This window comes from Colletotrichum paranaense (genome assembly GCF_030867605.1).
Source record: "Colletotrichum paranaense strain IMI 384185 chromosome Unknown Scaffold_22.1, whole genome shotgun sequence".
In the NCBI taxonomy this organism is placed as follows: Eukaryota; Fungi; Ascomycota; class Sordariomycetes; order Glomerellales; family Glomerellaceae; genus Colletotrichum; species Colletotrichum paranaense.
Window position 1 is genome coordinate 466,032 of NW_026848980.1, and position 18,535 is coordinate 484,566.

General features: G+C 55.7%; 9 protein-coding genes across 9 annotated transcripts; 4 read left to right on the top strand and 5 right to left on the bottom strand.

Annotated features, from left to right (window-relative positions):
- Nucleotides 1-658: 658 nt before the first annotated feature.
- Nucleotides 659-1,002, bottom strand: CPAR01_16065 (uncharacterized protein; the record flags this gene model as incomplete). Its single annotated transcript, XM_060500310.1, has 2 exons — nt 659-738; nt 795-1,002. 2 exons carry the CDS (start codon nt 1,000-1,002, stop codon nt 659-661), a joined length of 288 nt encoding a protein of 95 aa, XP_060341127.1.
- A 621-nt stretch (nt 1,003-1,623) lies between these two features.
- Nucleotides 1,624-3,072, top strand: CPAR01_16066 (A49-like RNA polymerase I associated factor; the record flags this gene model as incomplete). The annotated part of the gene is made up of 3 exons (XM_060500311.1): nt 1,624-1,759; nt 1,826-2,151; nt 2,209-3,072. 3 exons carry the CDS (start codon nt 1,624-1,626, stop codon nt 3,070-3,072), a joined length of 1,326 nt encoding a protein of 441 aa, XP_060341128.1.
- Nucleotides 3,073-3,809: 737 nt separating this feature from the next.
- CPAR01_16067 (enoyl-CoA hydratase/isomerase) lies at nt 3,810-4,878 on the top strand (the record flags this gene model as incomplete). The annotated part of the gene is made up of 2 exons (XM_060500312.1): nt 3,810-4,006; nt 4,254-4,878. 2 exons carry the CDS (start codon nt 3,810-3,812, stop codon nt 4,876-4,878), a joined length of 822 nt encoding a protein of 273 aa, XP_060341129.1.
- A 183-nt stretch (nt 4,879-5,061) lies between these two features.
- Nucleotides 5,062-7,644, bottom strand: CPAR01_16068 (uncharacterized protein; the record flags this gene model as incomplete). Its single annotated transcript, XM_060500313.1, has 1 exon — nt 5,062-7,644. One exon carries the CDS (start codon nt 7,642-7,644, stop codon nt 5,062-5,064), a length of 2,583 nt encoding a protein of 860 aa, XP_060341130.1.
- A 456-nt stretch (nt 7,645-8,100) lies between these two features.
- Nucleotides 8,101-9,969, bottom strand: CPAR01_16069 (Sas10 domain-containing protein; the record flags this gene model as incomplete). Its single annotated transcript, XM_060500314.1, has 1 exon — nt 8,101-9,969. One exon carries the CDS (start codon nt 9,967-9,969, stop codon nt 8,101-8,103), a length of 1,869 nt encoding a protein of 622 aa, XP_060341131.1.
- Nucleotides 9,970-10,909: 940 nt separating this feature from the next.
- Nucleotides 10,910-12,025, top strand: CPAR01_16070 (short-chain dehydrogenase; the record flags this gene model as incomplete). The annotated part of the gene is made up of 2 exons (XM_060500315.1): nt 10,910-11,023; nt 11,090-12,025. 2 exons carry the CDS (start codon nt 10,910-10,912, stop codon nt 12,023-12,025), a joined length of 1,050 nt encoding a protein of 349 aa, XP_060341132.1.
- Nucleotides 12,026-12,193: 168 nt separating this feature from the next.
- Nucleotides 12,194-13,146, bottom strand: CPAR01_16071 (uncharacterized protein; the record flags this gene model as incomplete). The annotated part of the gene is made up of 3 exons (XM_060500316.1): nt 12,194-12,350; nt 12,502-12,995; nt 13,084-13,146. The coding sequence occupies 3 exons, from the start codon at nt 13,144-13,146 to the stop codon at nt 12,194-12,196; spliced, it is 714 nt and encodes a 237-aa protein (XP_060341133.1).
- A 744-nt stretch (nt 13,147-13,890) lies between these two features.
- Nucleotides 13,891-15,406, bottom strand: CPAR01_16072 (glyoxalase; the record flags this gene model as incomplete). Its single annotated transcript, XM_060500317.1, has 4 exons — nt 13,891-13,922; nt 13,987-14,096; nt 14,189-14,718; nt 14,792-15,406. Coding segments are annotated over 4 exons (1,287 nt in total), but the record flags the coding sequence as incomplete, so codon positions are not given.
- A 312-nt stretch (nt 15,407-15,718) lies between these two features.
- CPAR01_16073 (2,4-dichlorophenol 6-monooxygenase) lies at nt 15,719-17,898 on the top strand (the record flags this gene model as incomplete). Its single annotated transcript, XM_060500318.1, has 5 exons — nt 15,719-15,905; nt 15,971-16,051; nt 16,128-16,273; nt 16,342-16,958; nt 17,031-17,898. 5 exons carry the CDS (start codon nt 15,719-15,721, stop codon nt 17,896-17,898), a joined length of 1,899 nt encoding a protein of 632 aa, XP_060341135.1.
- Between the last annotated feature and the right edge of the window lie 637 nt (nt 17,899-18,535).

Below are 18,535 nucleotides of genomic sequence, written 5' to 3' on the forward strand. Positions count from 1 at the left end.
GTATGAGCTGACAATAAAAGTGAAGCAATGCTCGTGGGATCTTGTCTTTCTCCGTGCTTTGGTCATCTGAAGGGCAAATGCGGCCTCAAGCGCTGCCAATACACCCGGTTCCGGAACAGGCCCCACTCCGGATATGAGTGGAACCCGGATGACCCGCCTCGGTAGGTCCGTAAATGCCGGCGTTGATCCGGTGCGGGGCAAGATGGGAGCTGAGGACGGGATGAACGGAGCAGAGGACCTGGAGTGCCTGTCAGTGAGCTCCCGTCAGGGCAGAGGACCAGTGAGGTCAAGCCAATTGAAGGCACTTTACATGCCTGCCGTGTCCTGGGCGTTCCAACACTTTGGTGAGGGACGAGGAGCTTTAGGTGGCAGTGTGGGGTCTGTGTGGATTACATAATGCGGTAGTAGGGTTGGCTGCCCTACGGAGCTCAACCACTAAAACTTCCCCTCCAGGCGCGTGACAGTTGGAGGAAGGAAGTTTCATCACCAACATCTCTCACCAAGGAAGAGTAAGTACTGCGCCCCTCCCCTACCCGCTACGCCCATCGCGATGTCGTCAGCGCCAATTCCGCGAGGGATTGGAGAGCTTTCGGCAAGCAATCGGCAGGGTTGATATTTGCGCGCAATACGAATCCATTACTAACATATCGCAGCTTCGTCATTCAAGATGAGAGCTAAGTGGAGAAAGAAGCGCGTGCGTCGTCTCAAGCGTAAGAGAAGAAAGATGAGGGCTCGCTCGTAAGTTTACCAATCGATATCATTGATGCGAGGATTGTGGTCTGACAGAAACACAGCAAATAAACAACTCGCCCCCCCTCCCCTCGACCTGACCATCTTTTGAGATGACGGCAAACAACAACTCACGCGACTCGCCAAAACGGATATGCGATAGCCAGCATTCGTCACCAGCGACTCAGTCTGTCTCGGCTCGCTCGAGACTTCTACATTCACACTACGGATTGGAACTACGGGACTTGGGGTCATGATTTGAACGGCGCGCATGTCTGGAGACGCATTGAGAATTCGACGAAGAATGGAAAACCCGACAATATGATCGGTCGAGATGACGATATGATGAGGACGCGGTGTTTATGGAACAAGGCCGCAGGAAGCATGATGTCTTGACGCAACGCGGATTTGGAACTGGGATCAGGACTTGCATGACAATTGAAAGGCAGATAATTGCTTCCTCACAAAATCAAAAAGTGAATTAAAAACTCCAAAACAAAAGACTCTATCTGAGTGATTGTGAACTGAACAAGACATTGTTTGATTTTGTGCATCGCTTTGCTTCAATTGCAGCGTCAGCAAGCCCAACCCACCTAATTTCTTCAATTTCATCCTGTCAGTTTGAGTGCGACAACCGAGCTGTGACGTTTTGTCGACCCAGCTCGAGTGGGGTCGTCTGCATGAGGCGCTCCCGCACGCTTGCTGCTAGGCTACACACCGCCTGCCCCTTAGGGATAATCCAACGCCGGTTTGCCGACTTTTTTTTTCTTCCCTCCACCTCAGTCTGTCTCTGGCCTAGGACCCCTACAGAAAATATTTCCAGAGGCCGTCGCCATCCCACCAACGGCAGATCACCACCCGAGCCTAGCACAAACCTCGATCACCGACGCAAACATGGCGGACGCAAGTGCACGAAAGAGAAAGCGCGACCTCGACGGTTCATCCAAGTCCAAAAAGAAGCAGGCCACCGAGCCTTCCACAGTTGTCGTTTCTTCATTTCAGAGACCTCAGCTCTGCCCGCCAGTACTAGGTACGGACGATCTAGGCCCCGTCTGCCTCTCAATTGCAGCCGCAGACGATCGCTAACAGTAAGAAGCTTCGTCTCCCGGTATCCGGTTAGCGAAGGGTGTGCAGTTCAACCCATACGTCAAGCAAGATGCCTCATCCGTTAAGCGACGATCAAAAACCCCCGCAGTGTCGCAGGATCTCGTTCTGCACTCCAATACCCACCAGACGATGGACTATACAGCGAGAGAGGACGGTATCAGCGACAGCCAGCAGGCCTTGAAGCACTATGTCGGCATTTACGACCCCGAGACCGGCAAGCTTCAGGTAGTGGAGGCGAAGAAGATGGTGGTTCGTGGTGTGGCCAGAGCAAAGCATGCGTCAGAAGAGGCCATGACAGCGCCGGCAGATTACCAGGTATGCGCAGTCACGCCACACAAGGGTCCTTGAAAGACAATCACTAACGCCGAGCAGAGCTTTTACGATCTCAAGAAAGACCTTGGCCAGACGTTCGGTACGAAGAAGGCGAAGAAGGCCATCGAGTCGGTCGCTCTCAACGCCATCGCCCCCGGCAAATCAAGAGACAGCGCGCCCGAGAAGCTCGACACGGCAGCAAAGGCGATCCTGCAAGAGATTGGCGGCGTCACCGCGACAATGGCATCGCGCGAGCAGCTGCAGGCCGTCGTCGACGAAGCCAAGCCTGTACCCAGGCCCAACCTCGAAGCGGAAGCGATCCAGGACGTCTACGACCCCGACGAATTCATCGGCCGCGAGATCCTGGCGGCGATCCCCGTCAAGGACTGGATCGACCCGGCAAAGAAGGGCGAGGAGATTCTCTGCTACTCTAGGCACGTGGCAGCCCGCGTCAAGAAGATTGCCGACTCGGGTAACATCACCAAGATGCGTCTGCTGCGCTACTTTTACTTCCTCTTCACATTCTACACCATGGCGACGCCAGGCAAGCAGCGCGGCACGAAGCGCATACCGCCTCGGGATAAGCTCAAGGAGCGCATGGAGCCGGCGCCGCAGGTGGTCATCGAGCACATCCGGCGCAAGTTCTCCGACGGCGGCGAGATGCGCAAGTTCCACATGGACCTGCTCATCACGCACTGCTGCGCGGTCGCGTGCATCATTGACAACTTTGAGGTGGAGACGTCCAAGCTGCGCGAGGACCTGCGCCTCGACCAGAAGGATATGAATAACTACTTTTTCGAGATTGGCGCCAAGGTAAGGCAGGGCGCCTCCAAGGAGAAGGGCGTCAAGGCCCCGCACGTGGCCAAGCTCGCGCTGCCGCTCAACTTCCCCAAGCTCCGATCTGTCGCGCCGAAACGCCGTTAGGGTGGTGAAGCGGGCGACGGTGATGAGCCGAGGACACCGGAGAGGAGGCGGCTTCGCGAGGTGATTAGGGTCAGATCGGTTTGACTGTGTGTGCAGGCGGATATAAAGCGACTCTACGGCGGATGCCTCTATGGCATTGTGGTGAGGTTGAGAAGGGCTTTATTCCTTACCTTTTGAGGTTTAGGAGGCGGTGGCCAGGGGACGTTTACAAAGAATGATGGGAGTCTGCTGTAGCTGGCACTCATAACGATACACATACCTACCTTACGTACGCGATACTCTCAAGAAGTAGATGGGCGTATAATTACAAAACGCTACGCTGCATAGGGGGCCCGGAGTCTAAAATTTTGAATTCAAGCAACAACAACTATGAATGACATTGGACCTGATATGTAATCCGCTGAGAGTTGTATGAAGCACGCATCATTGTTGGGTGCAATGGAGCGCTAGCACCCCGCAATGCCACCCCGACCTGCCGAGGCATCTCGGTGCAGTGTGGGGTCCGGGGTAGCTAGACCTTCCCACCCTGGCTCAGTGGCCACTTGATGTTTGATAAACCCGACGACCTGCCACCCCCCTAGCTCACCTTACCTGGGTAGATTAGGATTCTCACTTCAAGTGTCACATTCAGCAACATCTCATTGCTTCAAGTTCATATTTACAAGAAAGAACCAACACCAATTGCTTCAAGAAAAGGACACATCTGATCAAAACAATTCTCCTCTACACATATCACAATGGCAAGCCCCGAGGACTCCGTCATCTCCCTCGAGTACCGCGGCCGCGTCGCGCTGCTCACAATCGACAACGACCGCAAGCTCAACGCCCTCGCGCAGCCGCAGTACTACGACCTCGCACAGAAGCTCCGCGAGATTGCCCTGCACGACGAGGTTTTCATTACTGTTCTCACGGCCAAGGGACGCTACTTTTCTGCGTGAGTTTTTTACATCTTCTTCTACCTTGGCTTATCACTGCTGTAAACTTCTGTGGTGAATTGGACCTCGGCTTAATCTCATACCGCGGCTGCGACCCCCCAACAAAACTCTCATGAGAAACTGAAGCTGTTCAAACAGCCATTCCAACCTCCAAGCCAAGCGCATCAACTGGATGAGAAGATGAAATCACAAAGCCAGTCAAACAAAGAAATAATCTGAACGAGTACTAACTGAAGTCAACCACAGCGGCGCCGACGTAAGCATCGCCCGCGCCTCCCCCTCGGGCCCAGAAGCCCACAAACACTGGCTCCAATCCTTCGTCGCCTTCAACCTAAACATCACCCAAGCCTTCTACACCCACCCCAAGATCCTCGTCGTCGGCCTCAACGGGCCCGTCATAGGCCTCTCCGCCGCCCTCGTCTCCTTCGCCGACTTCATCTACGCCACCCCCGCCACCTTCCTCCTCACCCCCTTCTCGTCGCTCGGTCTCGTGGCCGAGGGCGGCGCCTCCCGCGCGCTGGTGCAGAGGCTGGGCATCTCCAAGGCGAACGAGGCGCTGATTATGAGTAAGCGGATTTCGGCGGAGGAGCTGTTGCATACCGGGTTTGTGAACAAGGTGTTTGAGACGGGGAAGGGGGAGGATGCCAAGTTCAGGGAGTTGGTCCTGAGAGAGGTTGACGAGAGGTTGGGGGAGCATTTGATCGGGGATAGTTTGACGGGGATCAAGGCGCTGATTCGGCGGCCGGATATGGATGCGATGGATAAGCAGAATTCGCAGGAGGTGTTTGCTGGGTTGGAGAGGTTTATGAGGGGGATTCCGCAGGAGGAGTTTAGGAAGATTGCGAGCGGTGAGAAGAGGCATAAGTTGTGAGGTGGTTTGGCGTAGAGATTGAGATTGAGATGAATCGTAAAGGGACTTTATAGAACGTCTCAAGAGAGAAGGATATAGTACAACGTCTTCATCATGTCATGGACCACTTTTAGACTCGGCATATGATGGGAATTTCCATCCATGATCTACTCGTGGGGGGTATCTATATACAAATTCTCAACTTCAGAAGAGACCGAAAAGCAGGTTCGTCTTCTTGTGGTACTCCTGCGACGACTTGCTTATCCGCTGGCGCGCCCCGTCGCCGTCCAAGCCCGTGTGTTTGAAGATCTTGTCCTCCAGGCTCGCGAGGTTGTTGTTTTGGCTTGCCGCGGGGGCATCGAGGTAGCAGCGAAGGAAGGACACGTCGTAGAGCCATTGGATGAGGAGATCGCGACGCTGTTGGGCGAGGCCGTCGTCCACCTGTGCCGGTGCCTTTGCTGCGGGTTCGGTGGTGTCTGGTTCCTGTTCTGATTTCTCTTCCTTCTTTTCGTCTTCGTCTTCTCCGTTTGCGTCTTCTGGCTTTTCCTCGCCTGAAGGAACCTCCGGCTTCTCTGCTTCAGACGCCTCGACCTCCCTGTCGTCACCATTCTCCTCTACCGAGTCCTTGGCACCATCGTCAGGCTTCGCATCAGAGCTATTCCCGGTGACATCCTCCGCCAGGTGCGCGTCCAAGGCCTCGAGCCACATCTCGCCCAGCTGCGTCCCGAGATGCCGCTTAATCACGCCCACGGCCACCGCGCTCCAGAGATCCATACCCGCATCGCCCATCTCCGTCGACACGTCCCGCAGGAACTGGAACACCCTAGGCGAAGGCTGCGTGGGCAGCTCGGGACTCCCCTCCCACAGCGGCCGCCCAACAACAGTCTTTTGCGTGAGCGCCCTGGCCTTGAATGTTTCTAATGGCTGCGCGGCCACGGTAATGGATAACCGTTCGTGCAGCGACGGGACAACTTCCAAACCGAACCGCTTGACGGCGTCGAGCTTCGGCAGACCCTCGCGCACGTCGCGCAGGATACGGAGGAGGTACATGGCCACCTTGCCGCTGTTCTGCGCACCCTCCCTAGACCGCCAGAGACCCGCCAGCTTCCCGTCCAGGTCCGCAAAGGCCTTGACCAGCGTCGCGTCGAGCTTCTCGTGCAGCGTCCGCGGGTCCTCTCTGCTGAGCAGCTGCTGCCTCGCCTCGATCGTCTCCTCGTCCTCAATCTCGTCAATGTCGTTGTCCCACCGCTGCCGCTTGAGCTGCTCCACCACCTCGCCCACCTCGTCGATAATGTGCCGCCACGACTGAAACCCGCTGACGGCCTTGGACACGGCGTCATTGCGGCCGTGCAGCCGCGCGACGAGCTCCTGGAGGAAATGGTCGGCGCCGTGGATCAGGTCGATATCGAACCCGCGCACGTTCCACAAATCGACCCCTCCGTCCGTCACGCCGTCCTGCCACGAGTCCAGCGTCGCCGACACCTCGGATCCGACGAGGTGGAGCTTATTGACTTTGGTCTCGACGACGCGGAGCATGTGCCCGTTGACGGCGCCGCGCAGCTCGTCGAGCATCTCGGAGGGATCGAACCCGCGCGTCTTGCCGCCCTCGCGGATCCAGAGCTGCAGCACGCTCGTCCGCAGCTCCGTGATGGCCCTAAACTCCGTCATCCGCTCCATCGTCTTCCTGAGCCCGTCGACGAGGACCTCGCCGCCACGCTTCGCCCAGCTGAAGAGCATGTCCCGCGCCTGCGGGCCGTCGAGGTCGTCGTGCCGCACAAAGGGCGTGAAGAACTGGATCTCCTCGCCGCACCACCGCTCGTAGACGTCGAGGCGGAGGCACTCGAGCGTCTTGAGCGTCGCGTCCGCCAGTAAAGGGCTCTTTTTGAGGTTCGATAGCGCGTCGGATAGCTTGAAGGGCACCAGGGCCTGCACGTCGAGCAGCGTCTTGGTGTACAGCGTCAGGCTCTTGAGCACGTCCGCCGTGCTCCTCTGCCGCTCCTTGGTGTCTTCGACGTCGAAGGCCAGGGCCATGGCGGCTCCGCGAACGCGCAGGAAGTGGTTGACGACGTCGCGTGCGCCGGAGCTGGTGGCCAGGCTGTACGCGCAGAGCGCCTTGAGGACGTCCTGCTGCTTGATGGACTCGCCCGTCCGCTCCAGCAGGGTTTCGATATTCCGCAAAAGTCTCCTCCTCAGCCCGCTCAGGCTCTTCTTCGCGATCTCGACTGTGTGTCCGACGTCACTCTCCAGAAGCAGAGCCCCCTTCTCCGCCTCTAGGCTCTTCACCAAAAGCCTGCTCAGTACCAGCACCTTGCTGGCAAGCACGACCCTATCACCCTTGCTCAGATCCTGGCTCCCAACACCAGCGGCCCCAGAGCCCCGGAGCACACGTCCAACGACGAGCCCGCAGGCCTCGAGCAGCCTCGCCCTGGCAACCACGCCGATAGCCCCACCGCCGGCGCCGTTGCCGCTGCCGCCCAGCTCCCTCGCGCTCCGCTCGAACCCGCCCAGGCCCGTCACCTTCTTCCCGACTACCCCGCGGCCGCAGCGCCCGCCCATACCGCCGAGGACGTTCTGCACGGCGTCGTTGTCCTTGCGCATCTGGACGATTGTGTCGGCAGTGCCGAGGAGGTCGCGGTAAGAGCTGCCGACCTGAGTGCGCAGGCGGCTCGCCTTTTCGTCAATTTCGACATGGAGGGCTCTATGGATGCCGCGGATCTGCGGGAGGGTGTAGGTTGACGAGAAGACTTGGGCGGAGGAGGTGAGGGTTGAGAGATCGGGGGTCGCCATTTTGGTGGTGATCTTTCGAGGACGGTTTCGGATGGGGTCGTTATCGGTAGGTTGTCGGATTCATTGAGATTTCTTCGTATGCGGAATTCTGCTTCTATTATGTTTCTATATTCGTGAGGCTTCTGCGCTGGTCTCGCGCCTGCCTTTTGGGTGGCGATTGTAGATTTGCGGTTGGAAGCTTGAGCTTGGATGTTGAAGCTGTGCTGGCCACATGGAATGGAATTTGGTGGGGCCAGCTTTCTCGAGCTTCAGGACCCTGCAATTTACCCCAGCTAACAAATCAATCTCACTCACAGTGCCAGTCTCCCTCCCTCACATTGAACCACTCATAACCACATATCAGTGCGAAGTGGTAGTCTACCCAATTGAAAGCACATCGTCAGAAAGAAACGCTTCAATTTTGAAAACTTTTGAAATTCAATTGTATTACGTGAAGGCACCGACGACAACGTAACTCTACAATTTCCTCGCCCTGACAATGCCTGTCGTGATACCCGACATCTCACCACCGTAGCCGCCCTTGGGCTCGCCTCCCTTGTACACGGCCTTCATGCTCCTCAGCTTCTTCTGCTTCTCCTCGTACTTCATCCTCTTCTTGACGCGCGGGTTGCGGTTCTCCTTCTTGCGCTTCGGCGTCAGGCCCTTGTTCTTCTCGATCGCGTACGTGATCTTGCGCTTGCCGTCCTCGCCGATAATCTCCTGCTCCACGATGCGATCCGCCTTGCTGGCCGCCGCCAGCGCCGCACTGTACGCCGCCTTGTCCGCCTTCTTCTTCTTGGAGGAGGCGGCCACCATGTCGTAGTACTCGTCGTCCCCTTCCTCGCGCAGCGCCGCCGCCGTCTTGCCCTCGTTGTCGTCGTCGCTGTCGCCGTCGCCGAGGTCGGCACCGAATTTCTGACCGCGGGATTCGGCTTCGCGGTTGAGGCGGGCCTGGCGGTCGCGGAGACGCTCGCGGTAGGGGATATCCGCGTCGCCACCGGCCGCGGCGCCGGCGTCGGCGCGCTTGTTGGCCTTTTGCACGATTTGCGAGGTGTAGAAGCGCAGGCTCTTCTTGCGGGCGGCCTTGTCCGCGGCCGTCCGGGCATCGAGGACCTCCTCCTCGCCAAAGTCGGAGTTGTCGCCCTCCTCCGTAGCCTTGGCAGCCCTCTTGGTCTTCTTGCTGCTCTTCTTGGACTGCTTGAGTAGGTCGTCGAGGTCGGCGAGCGATTCCTCGATGGCGGCGGCCTTCTTCTGCGCCTGCTTGTTCTTGGACTTGGCCGCCTTCTCGAGTCTCCGCTGTCTCCTGATCTCCTCTTTCACCGCGGCGAAGGCATCTTCGTCTGCATCGTCGGCGGAGGCGGCGCTGATGTCCTCATCGGCGGAGGATACTTCCATCGAGTCGTCGGGCCGTACTGGCGCGGCGTTCTTGACCTGCTGCCACGCGTCGCGGCACTCCAGCAGCGTCTCCATGACGTCGTGATCGCGGAGTTCGGCGGGGTCGAGCGTCTTTTGGGCTGTTGAACCGTCGCGTGCCGGGGATGTGAGGATGGCAAAGTAGCTTGCCAGTGCGGCGACGTAGCAGCCGAGGATCCAGTACTTTACGGCCTCGAGCGATTGGCTCGACTTGCCGTGGGCGTCTTTCTGCAGGATGGCCAGTTGCGGTTGCAGGGTCTGGAACTCGTTCACCAAGTGCTCGAACTCGGGGTATCTGCTCTGGAGGATCTTTGTACGCTGCTCGGGACCCATGTCGTCCGTGATCTCGACGTCCTTGAGAACCTCTGTGACAACGTCCTGGTCCTCTTCGTCCTCCTCGGCGGCTGCCAGCCATTCGCCCTCGTCGAACAGAAAATCCTCCTCGGACATCTTAGCCAGCTTCTTCTGCTGGAGGCGCTTGGCCTCGGCCTCTTCCTCGAGCGCATCGGCCTCGGTCTCGATTTGGTCGGCATTGTAGTATTCCTTCTTTGAGGAACCCCACCAATTCGGGTCGTTCTCATTCTCTGCCCCTTCGCCCTCTTCCTCAACCTCCTCCTCGGCCGCAGCAGCCTTGCCCTTCTTGGACTTCCGGGAGGGCTTCTTGGTCTCTTGGTCGGAATCGTCGCCGTCGTCGAGGTCCAGGATTTCTTCGTCCGAGTGTTCCAGGAACTTGTCCTCCTCGTCGGCTTTCCTTCTCCTCTTGGATTTAGGGCCCTCGTCGAACATGATCTTGTCGCGGTTCAGGAAGTACTCGTCTTCTGAATCGGCGACATCTTCGTAGCTGGTGATGGGGCCCAGACGGGCATCGGCGGGGTCGAAGTCCTTGGGGCCAGTGCGCTCGTTTTGGCCAGAGGCCTTTCTCTTCTTCGCCATCGTGGCCGATTGATTTGACCGAACAGATCTGGGGTCGAAGCGTAGGGTGGAAGGGTTGGAGCGAAAGTCGATTTCGGTGATGAGAATCGGGCGTTGGATGGGGCGGGATCTCTTTGCTGCACTTTGACGGCTACGAAAAATGTTCTTGCACCGTCGAGCGCAGAACTTTTTAGTGGAGATGCATCGGCAGGGATGTTTCTCATTGGTTTTGAGCCTTAACCTAACGGTGGGGTCCACACTTGGCCGTCCCACGGTCAAATCGATGTAAGTCAGCAACATATCACTCAACTATCACCGTCTCAAGCACATCATTTGCTCTCTTCAATGGGAAAAAATTGGAATATGATTTTTCCCAAAGCTCGAGGATACATGATAATCTCCGACCAAAATTGAATTCGAATACAAGCTGGTTGCACGATATATGAAGGATCTAAGACTACTTCACAGTCACATATTGTACTTTCTTAGCGACGCAAGCTGGCAAGCTGGGTCAGCATGCTCAGTTGACAGAGCCGTTTGAGATGGGCACCTTGGGTATTGAGCGGCAGGAATGTACAATTGGTGAAAATCGTATTGAATTCAACAAGCTTTCGAAGTGTCAGCACTGCTGTAAATCAAGATTGAAATCAGGAGGGCTAACCCAAGCTGGCCAACCTGTCATACCATTCCACTAGACGAACGCCGTCAGCAGCCACTTGAAGGTACAATTTACCCCACCAGGAACGACAGGGACCTGGATCCTAATAGCTGCGCACACCCACGTACCTTACTGGACCGTACCTACAAATACCTTAGGGGAGCACGGGAGCTACTCCAGCTACAACGCCTCGCGCGTCTCGAGCAACTCATCGCCGACATAGCCGGAACATAAAGTCACGACGGCTCCCTCTCTCCCCTTTTCCAATCGCCCTCGGCCATCTTCTCTCCCAACTCGAGAGGTATGGAATACGCGTCGCAAGCTCTCTGGATCGCCCTGCCCGCCCTCGCAGCAGCCCTTCTCGCATCCGCAATGGGTCTGTTCAACTGGAAGAATCACATGCCCGTTGATGGCAAGGTACGCTCAATTCCTTGAACCCCCCCTTTTATTCACATACGCATACTCACCCGCACTCTTCCCCAGACCGTCCTCTTAACCGGCGCCTCCGAGGGCATGGGCCACAGCGTCGCCCTCCAACTCGCCGCAAAGGGCGCAAACCTCATCCTCATCGCCCGCAACGCCGCCCGCCTCGAAGAGCTCGTCGCCGAGTGCAAATCCGCCGCCAAGAACCCGTCCACCCAGCGCTTCACCTACATCACCGCCGACATCACAAAGGAGGACTACGCCACGCCCCTCCTCGCCGAGGCCACCGCCTGGAACGGCGGCCGCAGCCCGGACGTCGTCTGGTGCATCGCCGGCATGGCCTCCACCGGCTTCTTTACCGAGGTGCCCTTCTCCGAGACCCGCAGGAACATGGACGTCAACTTTTACGGCACCGCCGAGATGGCTCACGCCATCCTCCGCGTCTGGCTCGCCCCCGATGCCCCCGTCGAGGCCGAGCCACGCCACCTCATCATGACCACCAGCGTCGTCGCCTTCTTCACCGTCGCCGGGTACGCCCCCTACGCCGGCTCCAAGTGGGCCATCCGCGGCCTGGCCGACACCCTCTCGCAGGAAGTTGAGCTCTACCCACAAAACGTCAAGGTCCACGTCGTGTTCCCCGGGACCATCACGAGCCCCGGCCTGGAGAAGGAGAACTTGACCAAGCCCCAGATCACACACCAGCTCGAGGAGCTCGACCCCGTCCAGTCGCCCGACGAGGTCGCTAGGGCTGCCATTAAGGGACTCGAGCGTGGAGATTACTTTGTGACGGTGGCGTGGCTGGGCAGCTTGATGCGGTGGAGCGGTCTCGGCGGTTCCCTGCGCAACAACTGGGTTGTCGACACGCTGGGCATCTGCCTCTCATCCTTGGTCTGGATCTTTATCTTGCCCGATATGTTGAGGCAAATTAGGAATTACGGCAAGAAGCACGGGCATCCTGCGACTTATGCTAAGCCCCAGCCGAAGCCAAGTTCATGAGGAATCGGCTTTGGAGCTTAAGAAAAATGAAGGATAATTGATACCCCGTAATGTTTATTAATGACAACTCCAGTATCACACTATGAGTTTACTGCGGTTCTCTAACACCCTACAACCCCAGGGTCGGCGGGTGATCATAGAGTATAATGCTGGATGACTTGACCCTTTTCACGCCTCAGTCCCTGTCGGTGGCTGATCAATATGTCCATTAAAGACTTGCGATAGGTGCGTCTCCGTCCGGACGGTCAACGGCTGCAAAGTTGCGAGCAAAGCCTTGTACTCTTGTGTCTCCAAATGAGACTTGAGGTGCTCCTGAGTCTTTGCACTACATGTGGTGAGAAGAAAAGTAGGTGTTAGCGATTTGCAACATATGTCCCGGTGTAGTATGATAAGGTAGGAGCGAGAGGAAAAGCGAGAACAACCCAGTCCAGGAGCAACTACTACCCAGATGGGCCGTTCGTAACGAACTCACATACCGTAACCACAATGTCGCCAAACTCCTATCCATAACCTCTCTCAAAACAGCACAACTCTGCAACTCTCCCTCCCCAACCTCCCTCCCCCTCTGCGCTTTCCCAAACCCCTCCAAACTCCTCACAACCTCCTCCCTTCCCCCCTCCTCCACCGCCCAAAAATGCAAAACAGCAACCGCGCTATCACGAGAATCCTTCCCGGGGTCATCTTCCCGCTTCAACCAGCCGCCGGCGAGGTCATAGTGATGCAGATCATAGTCCGGGCTGCCGATGCCTTGAACGGTCTTTAGCAGCTTCTGCTCGTCCGCGAGGCGCATCTCGCGCTTGAAGACGTCGGTCGAGGTGTGGCCGAGGAAGAAGCCCGCCGGGTGGGTGTAGCCTTCGAGGCCCCAGAGGGTGTCTGGGGAGGAGGCGGAGAGGTCGTGGCCCCAGTAGTAGCTGTTTCCCAAGGGTTCGGTTGCGGAGACGGCGCAGAGGGCTACGAGTCTTTCTTTCCACTGAGGGGGTTAGCCGTGTGTAGAGTAGGTGCGTGAGAGTGCCTTGGAGGCTTTGAGAGTTCAACGCGATAGGTTGCAGGCTTCTTACTTTCTCCAAGGAGCCATCTGACCCGACGACACGGGCAACTACGAAGAACAACGGGCACGACATTCTGGCTCAAAAGTTTTAAGTGTTAGGTAGATGGGGTTTAACGTCGACGAGAGCTTTTCTGCCGCAAGACGAGCCCTGCCATGTACATCACGGCCTGCTTCACATATTAAAGCCCTCACATTCTCAGATATTTCGCATCGGCTGCTCATTCGGACGGTAGATTCCAACATTCAATGAGTGCGGGGGAGAGCTCTTGGAGTTGACATCTGGGCTTACCCCGCGGTTCGGTATGATTATCTCCAACAGTGTAGTCACCAAATCAGTCCGTCCGACGTTTCGAGACCTTGTGCAGCTACTTAGCGGAATACTTCGGGTACAGTATTCAATAAATTTTGCGCATACATAGCCGGCCAGAAAGAATCACGAGAGCTAGTAATGAGGCATGTTGCGGGAATACTTTTCCTGATTCCGTGCTCCTGTCGCTTGAGAAGCTGTCTTGAGCGTGCCAGCATGGTAAGAGATATGTAGGCAGTTATACGTTCTTCAAAATATTTACAATTGAGAAGTTAGCTTCACTCATGACTCTAAAGTGTCAAACCTCGCTAATTTGGGCGAAACGTCTGTTTATACGATACCATGAGTCCGGTTTTAAATAGTGTTTGATAGAGCATATTCTAGTGAAGGCTGTACAGTGAACTTCACGACAACTCTTGTGTCTAAAACATGGTGTACTCTACAGAAGTAACTATCTTCTAAGTCTTCTCTTCCACTTGAATGTCCAAATCTTTCCCGGCCCCAGAAATCTCAAAGTAAGAATCCCTCCGGGAGATCAGGCCCTGCGGCAAATCATTAAGTTAGACCGACATCAGTTAAACCTCTTCTATGAGAAGGGACACTTACCCCAGATGTGAAGGCTATCAGGAGACGCCTTGGAATGATTCGGCGGATGAGAACTATCCATTTGATCGCCGTCGACGTAGTGCTCAAAGATGAACTTGCTAGGGTCGAACCTACGTAAATATTTTTGTCAGCCGGACGGAAGTAATGCCACCCAAGCACGCCCAAACTCCCCTCGGAAATGGCAAAGAGGAAGTAAACTCACCAATAATCAAAGATTTGACTCCCCATGACATGCCGCCCAACGCCCCAGCAATTCTCATACCCCCGCTCGCGAAGCCAGTCATGCCCGAGGAACTGCAGATCCGAGTCGTGGGTCTCGAAGGAGGCGTGATGGACATGGAACTTTGGGCCCTCAAAGAAGAAGAAGGAGTGGTGGTCTACGAGTTCTTCGCCGCGGTCGAGTCGTAGGAAGACTGTGACGTTGCGTCCGGTTTCGTCGTGCACGAGCTGCACTCTCTCGTGAGTTACTTTTCCTCGGGCACCAGAATGATACGAGGGGATCAAGTCAGGGAGTGTGTCTGACTTACGTCGCTGGGGATGAAGTTGAACCGAGTCGTGAAGAAGTCGTACGTTTGCTGAAAATCCGTCACGCACGCGCCAAAGTGTCCCAGTTTGTGCACCGGTGCCGGACCAATAGACTTGTAAGTTGGATTGACCAAAAACACGTTCAGATCTCGATTTACCTTTATCAAACCGCTGAAATGTGCCCGCCTCTCTGTGCTTCTCAGTCGGCTGTCATTGTAGTCAGACATCTTGCTACACCATCACAAGACAAGAATGACGGCAGAAACACGTCTATACATACAAAATTGAAGTCTCGCTCCGGAAAAACCGTCGCCTTCTCACGAATCACCTGCCCGAAAACAAGGTGAAAGGGAAACTTATCAACACCGCCCTCGAACGTCACGCACCGGCCTCCACCAGGAGCCTTGCTCAACTCGTACGGCTCCGAAGCCCCGGGGAGCGTCTTGGACGCATACTCAAGATCCTCCTCGGACTCAACGACAAAGGCCGCGCCGCCGAAGCCGTCTTTGGCACCGGCTTCGGCGCAGAGGACGAAGGGTTCGGGCCCGTAGCCCCGGTAGTATACGCGAGTGCCCTCGCGAGAGGCCTCTACGAAGCCAAAGTCGCGGAAGAAGGCTTCGGCTCGTTCAAGATTTTGGTAAGTATAGTTTATGTGTGCTATTCGCACGAGGTTGATTTTGCGGGGTGGAGCGGTCATCTTTGCTGTTGTAAGGTAGTTGAAGCTTGGTTGGGTCTTTGGAGGTGGGAACAACTTGTTCCTGGTCGGATATTGACACGATATACACTTGGAGGTAAAGGAACACTTGGAAACTTGAATCTTGGCATTCTGGCTATAAGTCTGAGCTATTCGAGTTTTATCATCCTTTTTGATAAAAATGTTTGCACTGCCGTAGTGTCTATCCGAGGTAGACCGGAGCAGCGTCGTCAAAGACCGTGCCCGACTCTCTCTTGTCTTGGAGAAAATTACCCCGACGCAACGCAATCAAGCCAAAGAATAATAGCCCGTCACATCTGTCCGCGGAACGGAAATACTCACCATGCATAGTTTCATTCGGATTTACGACGCTTTGATGCTGCGAGATAACCGGCCGAGTTCTTCTTTCGTATATGACGAAATTCGATCGTTGTCATCTATTCGTGAGAACATTTCTTCGGCGGCAAGCTCTTAACAACAGTCGCAATTGAAAATCATTCGGGGTCTCTAAAGATGACGATTTCGGAGACCGTCGCATCAACGACGGCCAGTGGGAGCCATGGTCCGGCGCCGGTGCCTCCAAAGGCAGATACTCAATCTCATGCGAGCAGCAGTGATTCCGCAGCTCTCGAGACTGACATGCTCATCATCGGCGCAGGTCCTGCCGGGGCCTCACTGGCTTGTTTCCTCGCATCATACGGTTCGTTCTGAGTGCGATTGGTTCTCGATGGGAGCTACCTTAGGCTGATATGTATCTTGACCTAGGACTCAAGGGAATCATGATCAGCGCAAGCCCCTCGACCGCAGATACACCGCGAGCTCATATCACAAACATGGCAGCTCTGGGTATGTTCTAGTTTCCGCTGGTCTCCGACCGCTTCTTTCCGATGTTCACCACGAAAACTTTTTGACATGTCTTCAGAGTGTCTCCGTGATATTGGTTTGGACAGAGAGCTTCAAGCGATTGCGACACAGGGTCATTGCATGCAGCACACGCGTTGGTGTTATAGCATGGCGGGTGAGGAGTTTGCGCGTATCCCTTCATGGGGAAGTGATCCCAGAAGAAAGGTAACTATTCAACACTTCACGCTCAGGTTCTTACCAGGCAAAGATCTCAGAAGCTCACTTCACTTAAGGGTGACTACGAACTCGCGAGCCCCTGTGACCCCGTCGACATACCACAAACCGCATTAGAACCGATCTTGGTTCGATACGCAGCACACCACGGCTTTGTCGTGAGATTCAACACCAAGCTCGTAACCTGGAGCAGGGAATCTTCTCCCGAAGGGAGGTACTTAGCCACCGTCTGGGACATGGTTTCCAAGACCAACTACTCCATACGGACAAAATACATCTTTGGCGCAGACGGTGCTCGAAGTCTCGTCGCAAAGACACTCCAACTACCTCTGGTAGCAAAGCCTGGCGGAGGCCTGGCCATCAACGTTCTCGTCAAGGCCGACCTCTCTCATCTAATGGACCACCGAAAGGGCAACTTGCACTGGTTGATGCAGCCCGGGGTAGACCATCCCAGCTTCGGCTGGATGGGCATCGCGAGGATGGTGAAGCCGTGGTTCGAGTGGATGTTCATCCTGTTTCCGGACAAGGACTTTGACCCGTCGGCTGAGGTGACTGAAGAGGCGTACAAGAAGCGGGTCAAAGAATTCGTCGGGGACGATACTGAAGTCGAGGTCCTTTCTGTCTCGAAGTGGTTCGTCAACGATATTGTTGCCGAGAGATACTCAGAAGGGAACATGTAAGTAAGCCCCCGACGGACCTTTCATCCTCGTACATCCATCGCCATGGCACAAAGCTAACGAAAAATCAGATTCTGCCTCGGCGACGCAGTCCACCGCCACCCCCCGATGAACGGCCTCGGCTCAAACACCTGCATTCAAGACGCCTTCAACCTAGCCTGGAAAATCGCCCACGTCGAAAAGGGCCATGCCGGTGCCGCCCTCCTCGAAACCTACAGCGTCGAACGGCAGCCCGTCGGTCTCGGGATCGTTGCCCGCGCCAACGAAGCCTTCCGAGACCACTACGCCGTGTGGCAGTCCCTGGGCATGCTGGAGAAGACGGCGGAAGAACGCGCCGCTGTCTTTGCGCAGCTCTCGTACACGACGAGAGAGGGGCGGGAGAAGCGTCGCGCGTTCCGCGAGGCTATTGGCCGGACGGCGCACGAGTTTCATGGGCTTGGCGTTGAGATGAACCAGGTTTACTCAGGGCCGGCGATCTATGCGGAGGATGAAGATGGGCCGTATGCGCCTTCAACGCAGGAAGCTGAGGATCCTGTTACGTATTACGGTCCTGGTACTTATCCTGGCCGACGAATTCCTCATGTATGGCTAAATAGGGCGGTACCGAAGGATCCCGTTTCAACTATTGATTTGGCTGGCAAAGGTGGCTTTACCATCTTCACCGGTCCCGGCGGAAGTCTTTGGCGCGAAGCGGCTGCTGCGGTTTCGGCGAAGCTGGGTTGCGAGATCAGGGTCTACTCCATTGGTTTCCGCCAGGATTGGGAGGACGTTTACTATGAATGGGAGCGCGTTCAGGGGGTCGAGGAGTCGGGTGTTGTTCTAGTTCGACCGGATCGCTTTGTGGCTTGGAGACAGAGTGAGGTATCTGCTGACTTGGACTCGTGTTTCCAGAAGCTCCTGCTGGTGATGAAGACCGTCCTGCTCCGTGTTGATGAATGATGGAGTTTTAGTGCCATAGACATACTTGAGTTAGACTTGTCAGATCTACTTATACGTTGCTCCCCGTACTCTCTGAACTCTAGTGTCTCATCAGAAGACCATAATCTTTTCTCCACGAGTTTTCTGGTGGTCGTTGTGGTCTGAATTGACTTCGATCAGCTGGTGAAACTCGCTCTTTCTCAACATGTGCGACATGAGCGTCCTGCGGTTTAGCCACTTGCAGCTTTCTACCTTCCTATGTCTTGGCTGTCCACTTACGTGTCAAAGCTTATCCTGCAACGAACATAATGTAGATAGGGAAGCGGAAGTGGTGACAGAAATTGGAACCGGGTGGCTGGAAATTGCTACTCAATCCTCACGATGGCCACGAAAGGTCCCATGCTCATTCCCGGGTTTTGCAGCCGCTGCCTTTGGGGAGCTTTCGCGAGCACCTTGAATTTGTGGGATCGAAGACTCCCATACATGTAGTCATTGACCCTTTTTATAAGAGTGTACTTCTTGCTGACATTTCGTTTGAAGATGAAAGAGGCGCAGGGGAGTGCGAAAGCACTGATTAGACCAACATACAGTAGTGAAGCGAAACGATATCTAGATCGACTGGCGGCAAGGTAGAGGAATGGCAGTTTACATTTGTCAT